Source organism: Mytilus edulis, chromosome 6, assembly GCF_963676685.1.
Source record: "Mytilus edulis chromosome 6, xbMytEdul2.2, whole genome shotgun sequence".
Taxonomy (NCBI): Eukaryota; Metazoa; Mollusca; class Bivalvia; order Mytilida; family Mytilidae; genus Mytilus; species Mytilus edulis.
This window is the reverse complement of record NC_092349.1, coordinates 71,553,878-71,565,921: the sequence shown is the minus strand read 5'-3', so window position 1 is coordinate 71,565,921 and position 12,044 is coordinate 71,553,878. Positions and strand designations below refer to the sequence as shown.

Here is a 12,044-nt window from a genome sequence, read left to right as displayed (position 1 = left end):
AAAAATCTTTCAGATGAATTTTGAAAGAATTTTCGATGCTGAATCTAATCTATTTCAAGAATTAAGGCCAATATTAGAGATTTTATGTAGTACAACCAAACCTATGAGTGAGGAACATATTTTTGAAGTTGCAAACATTTCATCAGAAAATAGAAGAAAGATTGAAAGTATGATTGGCAATGAACTTGGACATTTTCTGAATTTTACGGATGGATATTTGTACTTTTTACACAAATCCATTGCCGATTTTCTAACATGTAGATCGCGAACGCATGAACGTTTTTTTGTTCATAAGGAAACAGGGCACGCATTAATTGGAACATATCTGTTGAAATTAAAATTTTCTGAAATTGATATAGCAGACGCTGTATATCATGTAGCAATGTCCAAAAATGACGAGCTGCAGAGCATATTACTACTAACCTATAGTCAACAAGTTAAGAAAGATACGAAATTAGATATTTTATCATATTTCCACAAAGCAATAAGGGATTTTAATTCATACGATACAACAAATCTCTTTTTAGTTATGATAACCAATAATATTATAAATGAAACAAATGACAGACACATGTCAGCCGCTTTCATAGCCGCATCTCATGGAAATGAGCATGCTTTAAAGTGCTTGTTGGATAATGGATCTGATCCATTTTTCAAAGTTACATTTCCATTTATAATTAGTAAAGACCAACGGTTACTGACAGATTTGGTTCATGGATGCAAGTACATTTATTTTTGTGGGTATAATATTCTACATATCGCAAGTCAAAATGGACACTTTCAGATCGTAAAAATGTTGGTTGGACGGTTTCAAGACTTACTTTTTCAAAGAAATGCTATGAATCTAACTGCTTTTGATTTAGCAGTCGAAAATGGTCACATTGAAAATGCAAAATATTTGTTAGACAGAAGTAAGTCGTTTGCAAACGTACTTGCATTGCACCATGCAGCCCAAAACGGACATCTAAATATAGTGTACCTGTTGTTGCAGTATGGGGTGAAGGATACTTGTTTACAATGCAATGACTCCCTTTACTGGGTTACAAGCTCACGTGGTAGACAACAACAACATAAAGATTTCGTATATTCTAATTCAACTAATTCGGAATATTATAGTTTTTATGACGATTGGTATTTGATAACTTGTGATACAGCACTAAATGCTGCCGTAAGAAATGGTCATTTGAAAGTTGTAGAATTGCTATTGAATGAAACTACAAACTCGTTGAAATGTACTACTTTTGATGGAAAAAATCCTATAATGACTGCGGTGCAATATAGCCAAACTGCTATTTTTAGACATTTGGTAAATTTAAACGTTAACATGGTTAATTTAACCTCAAAATGTACAAGTGAATTGAACCCAAATATTCGATTGCAACATCTGAGTGTATTAGAACAAGACCGCTTAAAACTGGAAAGTTGCACGGATGGCATATCAATAATTCATTTACTGGCAGTGCACTGGAACTATGATATATTTGTCTTGCTTAATTCACACGGTCCAATACATTTTGAAGAAAGAGACAAGCATCAATTAACACCATTACATTATGCATTTTGTCAAGGTAGTTATGAGTTTATTAGGATTGCCATTAACCTTAAAGTAGATTTAAATGTACGTTCCATGAACGGTTCAACCCCGTACCATTCCTCAGCGGTATGTAAATCGCTAACTTTGCATACGTTTATGAGGACAGATAGCATATATAAACTTGATATTCCTGACGTTAAAGACTATAATGGCATCAGCATTCTACAATATGGCTCACTAGTATCATACAATAATGATGAATATATAAATAATTATGGAGCTTTCATTCTTCTTTTTCTAGTAGCAGTTGAATCGAAACATGATATATCAAATATCGATAAATTAGGAAGGAATCTTTTGCATTACGCAGCGATAAATGGAAATTTCTTTTCATTTATCTACTTAGAGAATGGATTACCACATGCAAACATTAAAAGTCTTCTTCGTCAGACTGATATATTTGGACAAACGCCAGTTGACTATGCTTTTATTTCCTTGCCAAGGCAAAGAGACACTGTACCCTTACTACTACCAAAAAACTGTAACATCAACGAAATATTCAATGTCACTTGTAAAACTAATGTATTGGAAGTTCTGTCGCCTCATGAAAAACTAATTCTTTTGATGGCACAATATCTTCAAGATGAGGATATGTTTCATCGTTTTAATATAACTTATTATGTTTTATTATCCTTACACAAATCCAGACTCTATCCTATACTTATCCTGAAAGAATATGCTGTAAAGGAGTTTGAAAAAGTTTTTTCAAATATTCCGGAAATAGCTGACATTTTTCAATCTTACGGCATACATGTTTTCAAACGTGTTCTCACAGATAAAAGTGCTGCCATATCTAACGGATAAACATATTTCATTGCATAAAATTCTCAAACATGTTAAATTAAACAACGTCTATTCAACAAAGTAACCTAGATAACTGTAGCATTGTAGTATTTAACACACTATACAAATCGTATTGGAATGAAATGAAAAGTTCATAAACGACAACATGAGTGTTACAGAATTTATAACTAGAAATAGTAGAAATTAGTGAGACTGAACCATTGGCAGATCTTCTGAACTAAAAGCTGTTGTTGTTCCTCACAATTATCAAAGCAGCTTATGTGTGGTTTCAATTAAAAATATCTGAAATAATGATAATGCTGTTCTACATTTGTATGTCATTGTGGAGGTCATGACTGTGTTGTTTTTCGAAATATCACGGTAGATTATATATTGTCTGTCTGAATTGTCTTATGTCTTGTTATTATCAGAAATTCTATTGTTTACACTAACACATTCTAAACTGCATAGAATCATTTGCATTACAGCGTGGACAAGACCATTTCTTGACGCGCTTATGTTATCAATTTACTGGGTCAGATTAGGTAAACGTTCGTCTGTAAGATCCACTTGTCATATCGTACGTGTTATAGACATTTAAACTATTGGGTCACCAAAGGTTCTAAACGCCTAAATTAAATAATACGAATAACTAGCGGAGGACTAAACCTTGTGTGTTGATTTAAATGTTGAATACTTAAACTTTCCCGTTTTATTTTCGTGCATCTGCATGCACTTTACACATTCATTCTATTCAAATCCCCATTGGAAGGCCTCTGACAGACTGAGTGAGCGTAAAATCACTGATATCGATAGCCGATGACAAACAAGTTATAGGTAAATGATTCAGTATTGTTACAAACATAAGTATTGCGGTTGTCTACGCTGTTATGAATTTGATTCTAAATACAGCCGCAAAGATTTCATTTGATATCAAAAGGTTTGCAAAATAAAAATCATTAAGGTTTATGTAATAGTTATGCACCGAGGAATAGGTGTTTCTGAATATAAAAACCCAGCCGGAGTTAACAGGTATATTAGATGAAAAAGAATTAATATCAAACCATGTTTAATAGATCAATGAAACCCCACTAGTAACCTTACTTTGACGATCCTCATTTATACTTTGACAAATGAGTAGATTTTACAAAAGTCAAAATTGATAAATTGTTAAATCCATGTGCTTATATGGATCAGCAGCTCATGGTTAGCCGTAACAAGTATTCCTATTAAAAAGAAAATCATGCTCCTAGCATGCAGTTCTCAATATAGACGGGTATAAGACGAATTAAATTTTAAGGCCGGCGTTGGATTATTGGAAGAGACTGAAGATTACGCAATATGTATTACCCAAAGTACTTACATGTATCAGTTTAACAGTTTAATGAAGTAAATTTATTTTATATGTCAAGATTTTATAAAAAAAAAAATTGCCCACTCTGCTCACAACTTTAACAAAAATTCATATTCGAACATACTGAGGGATAGGTGTGTCTGGATTAAAATAAGCCGTGTTTGGCACAACGCGTTGGAATATATTGTCATCGGTGCTCTTCACCTTTGTACGTTTTTTTTCTTTCTTTACTATTTTGATCTGGGCTTCGCTGATGGGTCTTATGTACACGAAGCGCGCGTAAGGTGTATTATGCTGTAGGCCTGGTACCTTTGATAACAATAAGAATGTCAAAATGTCCTATTGTAATGTTTATTTGTGTATTTATCTGTCCGCAATGTTCTTGTTTTTATTTGTACTGTAGTCCTGTCATGTCATCATTTAAGTGTTATATCCAACATTGCCATTACAGCGGTAGGTTTGGCTAGCCCCAAAACCAGGTTCAACCCACCATTTTTAATCTAAATGTCCTGTACCAAGTCCGGAAAATGGCAGTTGTTATCTTATAGCTCGTGTCTGTGTGTGTTGCATTGTTGTTTTGGTTTTTAGTGGACTTTCAGTGTTTCTGTTGTTTCGTTGTTTTCCTCCGATAGTTGATGTGTTAACCTCAGTTTTAGTTTGTTACCCGGATTTCTTTTCTTTCAATCGATTTTTTTACTTTCGAACAGCTGTATACTACTGATGCCCCTTTTTAGAAGCCGACAACTGAACACGCTTAACATGCACAAATACAGATTGCCTAGGCTACGAGGAACTCCATAGTTTTGGGGCAAATCAATAAGGGGGTGTCCGGGGGTTTGAACCCCCATTTTTTACAATCAATGCTTTTGAATGGTTACACATGGCTGGATCTTCTCTTTTGTTGTAGGTTGACACCCCCTTTAAAAAATGGCTGGATCCGCCCGAAGGTGCCATCATTGGTCTTCAACAATCCAAAAATTAAAACTTATTTTATTAATATAACTTTGTTCAAAATGAAAACTACATTTCTTTAATGTATTATTCACATATTAAGAGTTCTTTATATGTATGTTCTTTATAATATTTCCTAATGGTATTGAAATTGAAGATTCAAACAAAGTATTTATTAGTAAATAATTTTTTTTAATTCAAAATAGATGCTAAATATTTTTTCGCTTCGGATTTTCATAAAATATGTTGGTTTTTCTTTAATATTTTGAAACAACTTGCAGTGAACACCTTTAGTAATCCCTTATTTATGCTAGTAAACAAAAACAATTTCTGTTGTTATGAATAACAATTGACTGTGTTTTCGAGATGTAGCAGTAGGGGTTTCCAGAAACTCCGCTCGTTATACCCTGTGCATGCTGTGGTCAAAATCCATTGAAATTTGTTACAATAGATGTATTAAATTAACAGTTGTTTCAGAAATAGAAATTATGAAGTATAACAATAGTGGGGTGTATCAATGAGTAAATATCGAAAATTGATAAAGCAAATTAAGTCAAACCAGAGAAAAAACAAAGACTTGGGGGATTGTATGATCGAGTCTGGTGCGTCGACAGGGTAACCTATGCATTCATCAGCCGCCATTGTAACGATAATGTTTGAAATTCAACTTTTTAATTGCCGTGATGAAAACGATTCAATCCATTTTATTTTTACAGAATCATAATATTGAAAGGATAAAAAGTCTTAGATAACATATGGTTCACCTGATTGCTGAAGATGGCAAAAATACCGAACTCCAAAGAAAATTAAAATCCGAAATTCCCTTATCAAATAAAAAAATCAAAAGTTCAAAAACACATCAAAAACAGCTTTCAAAGTCCTGACTTGGTACAGGTATTTCCTTATTAAAAAACCGTTGGATTAAACTTGGATGTATAGCTATCTAAACCTCTCACTTGTATGACAGTCATATATAATTCCAGTAGATTGACAACTTCGTTTGAGGATTCTAAAAAGACAAAATAGAAAATTGTGAAATATAGGGGTACACCAGTCAACATTGTGTTTTAAACAAATATATCAACAACAAAAAATAAAATAAAAAGGACACATTGACAAAGCACAAAGCGAAATCGAAAGACAAGAATACAAATAAATACCACAACACAACTACTCATTGCCGGGATGCATACATTTTTTTAAAATTAATTTACGTTTTTATTATTGTCTGTTTCAACTGTTATTCATGAAAGCGATATAGTTGATCATACATTGCATTAAAGTAACTGTTATCAATACAGTCATATATTTGATACAGTTCTCAAAAGATGTGAAGAAGCATCATGTTGTGTTGAGAGGCCCTCCTTTTTTCTGTTTTAACAGGAACACTGATTGTTGCAATTTATAGTTATGCATTCAGGAGGTATGATAAGGCAATTTCTAAGTGTAAATATTTACTAACTATAAATAATTCTTTTAGTGAATTGAATTCAATGTCTCACAGTCATAAATAACAGAGTATAGAGGCAATTCTCGTGTATTTTTCATATTATTCGCCGAAAGTTTGAATTATTTCTTTACAGATTCCGAACAACAGGCTTTCATGAAAGCACCAATCTTTACATTTCAGTAAAAATTTCTAGTGTTACAACAACTAAAGACAAAAAAGATACAAAATGAGAAAAAATCATAACATATATCATAAAGAAAGAACCATCGTCAGATCGGTGTCCTAATCTCAAAACAATTCCTCTGAAAAATCGTCTCATAATCATACGCTGGACACAGATATGTTATAAGATGATCTTTGGACATTCGTTAGAATCCTTAGAATTCTTTCATAAACATGCGTCTAGATCTGGTATTGTAGATAAGTTGTTATATACAATCTGGCGACTGACTTTATCTCGAAGTAATGATCGTGTATATTTTTTTTCCAATTTGTAGACAATTAATTTCAACATGAAACTTTGCTGAATTTCAAATATACATCAGCCTTTTCTATACTGTAAAAACCCATTTATCCACATAAGGTGTGATGTCTAATTCAAGATTTGAGCCAAGTTCCTTATAAATTAAACCCCATTTAGTTAAGACACGTTCATTTGTGATTTCTACTGAAACTAAAGCCAGTTCGGTTAATTTTGCTTAACAAAACACTCATTAGCATGCTATTTATCGCATTTATAGCGATTCACGCTTACCTAGTTTCAAACTATACCTGAAAGGAATCAATTATGATTGCCATCTTTTACCTTTTCTATCCCTAAGGGAAAGGTTTTCTTTGTCGGAATATTCAGGTTTTTTTCTTTTTGAATAACGTTCAACTTACTTTTTCGATTTGACCTACTAACTGTTTTGATCTGAACACCGCTGATGAGTCCGACATATTGCACCTACGATATACACCTGATTTTTTTTTAATTATTTATTATTATTTAATTTTCATTCCAAGCTTGGGTAGTAAGATGTAGAATATCACAGCTGTAATCCATTCGTTTTACTTGTTTAAGTTTTAAATTTTCCTCGGACTTCGGTATTTTTGTTATTTTACCTTTTACTCGGATTGAACCGTCGTCCGAGTGATTTCAACGAGTGCTTCTAGTGTGATTTTTCTTTGAGTGAATATTATCAAACAAAACTACTTTTAGGTTAGACGCGACACAAACACTTGAACTAAATATGCAAGATAGCACATTTGATGTCATTCTACAAAGAATTCAATGACTTCTACTATATCTGCATACTGCGAGATTATAGTAATCGCAATTCAGGTAAAACAATTTAGCGTTTAATTGAAACGAGTGAAATTTGATTGTCACAGAATATTTTTTTGACGAGTATATGTTATCGTTTTTCCATAAATGACAGATTTAAAATAACCAAATCCTTCCCTTTTATTCAATGCTCCTCAATGCTCTTCAACTTTGTATTTGTTTGGCATTTTAACTGTTTTGATCTGAGCGTCACTGATGAGTCTTATGTAGACGAAACGCGCGTCTGGCGTATTAAATTATAATCCTGGTACCTTTGATAACTAATTATTCATACTTTCTGGTACTTCCTAGACGTTTTAAATGTTGTAATCGAATAAGCCGGATCAATGTAATAGGACGAACTTTTGACAAATACAAGGAAACTATGCATCATTTATGATTTACACATGCAAAGCACTTTTAATAAGATGAAAGATAATGAATACATTTTTATACTTGCTAAAAAGCATTACATCGGTTTTATTAAGTCTTCACAGAAATAAATAAAATCGATTTAGTCTAGTCGAAAAACACTATGGCAATCAACCGGAAATTTTATTAGAACTATAGTAAATGAATTCTAAAAATAATAAAATAATACTGATTTGCAAATTTTATAACTGTAAAGATCTTTTTAATTAGGAAGTATTTCCAACGCTTGTAATATATAAACTCACGTCAAAAACTTAATCGATCATTTGAGTAAACACATAATGACAGAGGATCTTCACGGTAAACATTTTTGTAATATAATATGAATATAATAACATATCACAATTTCACTTAGACTAAAACGATGTTTGTCGTATAATTGCAGCTTACAACGTTTATTTCATGAGACTTGACTACAGTTACTAGTACTCTCTTCTTGCTTTTTATAATTATAGTAGTAAAAGACATTGTTCATTACACCTGATTGAAAAGATTAATTAGATCGTTACATTTAAAAGATGTTTTGAATAGATCCATGCCATAATATAAACAATAGTTTTAACCACCTTTTAAATATGAATTTGCATTGTCTACGGGAAAAAAACAAAAGTAAAGTTGGTACCCTAAATTTATCAAATGGTCATGTGATTGCCAATTTAGCCCGTTTTTGGGGTAAAAACACAAGTTTCACAGTTTGTTTACATTGAGTTTGGATTGAAACTTTGATATCGTAGGAGGGTCTACCATTGCCTTTTCAAAAAGGTTTATTTAATGGATATTTAAAATTACCGACAAATGTGCATAGGGTAAGAATATTAAAATATGCGCATTATTGATAAGGATACAGGAGTTCTTAGGGCAAGGTCTTGCGTAAAACAATATTCCTGACCAATGTACATATATAGAATATGATAATAAGAAAACACCCCATTGACAATTCTTAAATCAGGGAAGAAAACAGCGTGACATGATTTTGATAATATTTTCATATATCTATAAATGTCTAAAATGTGTTAATAATATGCGTGCACCTGAAATAAAAATAACATTAAACAATTGGAAGAATTTATTGCTGTTGATATCATATTGAACCCCAAACAATTATATGAACCTTTTGATAACAATGTGACCGGAAATAAAAACTATTTTTTTCATCTAATTAACAGTGAAGCAAAATTATAAACTTTGATAAGGAAATATTAACACTGCTTTTATATAGTTGTCATAATGGTATCGTTGCATAACATGATAAGTAATTTGTTATTTTGAAGTGAAGGATATGAAGATGTTTGTTCTTAATGTGTTTTATGTTTGCATTGGATATATGTGTGTGTATCTTACTGAAAGCTATGATAAGTGTCCAAAAGTTGCCATTAAGTGCAACTATGTTTATAATAATAAAGTGACATGCAGAAATTTGCATTATATTCCAATGATAAAAGGATTTGTTTTGACTCTGGAACTAAGATGTTGTTATTTACCGCATATAACGAGACAGACTTTTCAAAACATTTCATCAAACAAAATCATTCACTTGGCATTTAAGAAATATAATTCTGTACAGACAATAACAACTGATGCGTTTAAAGATCTGAAATATTTGCAAATTTTAGAAATTTCATGGGAAAAACAATTTGATGTTTTACATTTCAAATCATCATTGAAAAGTTTAAACGCATCACTATTGAAAGAATTGTATTTTGAACGTAACAATTGGAACTCACTACCAGAGAGTTTGTTTGCCAACTTAGCCGAATTTAAATTGTCAATTATGGCATTAAGTGAAAACAATTTTGAAATATTTAATGCTTCCATATTTACACCAATATCTGGATTGAGGACGTTCGTTTGCAGAAAATGCTCTATTACAGATGTAAATGCTAACGGGTTGAAGACAGTGGAAGCAATTGACTTGACTAGTAATAATATTATTAAAATACCAGATTTTTGTGATGCAACAGGAAAGCATAGTCTCGCACCAGTGTTGAAAAATTTGACACTTTCAGAAAATGCAATTAGATTCATATTACCAATTTCATTTAAATGCTTACAAAGTCTCGAAACTTTATTTCTCGATGGTAACATAATGACAGAGTTGACGACAAATGGATTTTCTATGTTGTCAAGTCTGATTAGATTATCTATTAACTATATTCCACGACTTAAAAAAATTCGAATGAAGGCTTTTAATAATACGTCGCTTCGCCTTTTACAATTTAGACAAAATGGTTTTCGATTCGATAACGAAAATTCGTACCATTTCCGGGATCTGTTTATTAACACAACAAACTTGCGAAAACTTGATTTAAGTAAAAATTACTTGCCTCATAAAAAACAGCATTTACTGCTGATTCTTTCCCCGTTGAAAAAGTTGCGCCAATTACATATGGAAACTACTGGACTAGCAGAAATTCCAGAAGGACTATTACAAAACATGCCTTTTTTACAAGAATTAATTCTAATTGGCAACAAAATAGCTCGATGGAATCCATCAACATTTGCAAATATGACCAGTTTACGAAACTTGCATTTGGATGGAAATTTAATTAACATTATAAACAAAACATCATTTCCAACAATGTTGTTAAATAAAATCGAAGTATTTGAAATTTCAAACAATCCGTTTTGGTGTACATGTGATCAAAGATGGTTTTTGGACATGTTGCGGTCAACCAATATTACGAAAAAGATACGTAACTGGCCTAAATTTTACTCTTGTGCATATCCTGAGAATTTAAAGAACTCGTTACTTGATAGTTATAGACCAACGCAGACAGAATGCGGAATCAATTATTTTACATCCATTATTATAATATCTGTTTGCTCAGTTTTAATGTTTGTATTTTTCTTAGCGCTAATATTGTATAGATGTCACATCAACTTGAAAAATTTGCTTTATTTTGCCCGTGTTCATCACCGTATTAAAAATGGTTATTTGAAACTATCGTCCTGCGACGATTTCGAATTTGACGCTTTTGTCGTTTATTGTGAATCTGATAGACAGTGGGTACATAATAAATTGATAAAAAGATTGGAAGATAATGAACTGAAAATTTGTATCCACCATCGAGATTTCCAAATTGGAGAACCAATTATAAATAATATTGAGAAATTCATGAACAAAAGTTGGAAAATTATCGTTGTTATGTCCAATGATTTTGCAAAAAGTGAATGGTGTCTATGGGAAGTGAACTTAGCCCTAGAGCGAAGACGTCGCCAAGGCAAGGATGCGTTAGTTTTAATAATGTATCGTCACATTGACTCTAATCACATGACAAGTGAACTAAGAACACTTCTAAACACAACTCCACATTTAATATTTACAGAGGGTTTCGGTGAACATATGTTCTGGAACGCTGTCGTTAACGGTATTAATAAGTCTTTGATGTTACCACCAACGGCCATTTTATGAAATAGCCAAAAGTGTTATTTGAATATTAATATTTCAAATCGACTATTGTATGTTTTATATCAATTTTAGTTAACACTTTCTGCTTTCTATTTTTATTATAGCTTTACATAATGGATTTTTTTGTGATTTTTGCGTTGTTAATATTAATATATATATATATAGCATTATAATTATTTAGAGTTGTTTAAATGTTCAGTGCTAAATTTTCAACTGGAAAAAATATCTATGCGTCGAAAATATGTATGAGTATCTTTGATGAGTTTATTTTCCCAAGATCGTGGTTAACGTGACGTCACGATACTGAAATCCGTGGTCTTTTTTCAACTCTGTCTTACCTCATGTCTGTAATACTATACTATCTGTGGTTGTATTTGTCAAAGCGTTACAACCGACATGGACACAGAACCAACAAAGAAAAAAGAAAAAGATACAAACTTCAGATCTTAGAATAATCAAAATATTTGTTTTACCGTTTTACCGTCAATGCCGCCGAAACCTTTTTTAACGCACCTCTATTTCTCTAGAAAAAATGTTTTTGCTTAAATAAAAAGTAGAATCACAAAAATATTGAACTCTTAGGAAAATAGAAAAAGAAAAGTTCCTAATCAATTGGCAACATTAAAAGCTCAAACACATGAAACGAACGGGTAACAACTGGTATATTCATGATGTGGAACAGGCATTTTCTTTTGTAGAAACTTGGATTTAAACTGATTAAAAAGCTACATGTAACTTAACTTCGCACTTTTATGAAAGCTGCAT

The 12,044-nt window shown here is 31.9% G+C and overlaps 1 protein-coding gene across 1 annotated transcript; it reads left to right on the top strand.

Moving 5' to 3' along the window:
- Window positions 1–9,116: 9,116 nt before the first annotated feature.
- On the top strand, window positions 9,117–11,396 carry LOC139528322 (toll-like receptor 2). Its single transcript, XM_071324257.1, has one exon. The coding sequence runs from the start codon at window positions 9,150–9,152 to the stop codon at window positions 11,280–11,282; it is 2,133 nt and encodes a 710-aa protein (XP_071180358.1). The 5' UTR covers window positions 9,117–9,149; the 3' UTR covers window positions 11,283–11,396.
- The last annotated feature ends 648 nt before the right edge of the window (window positions 11,397–12,044 follow it).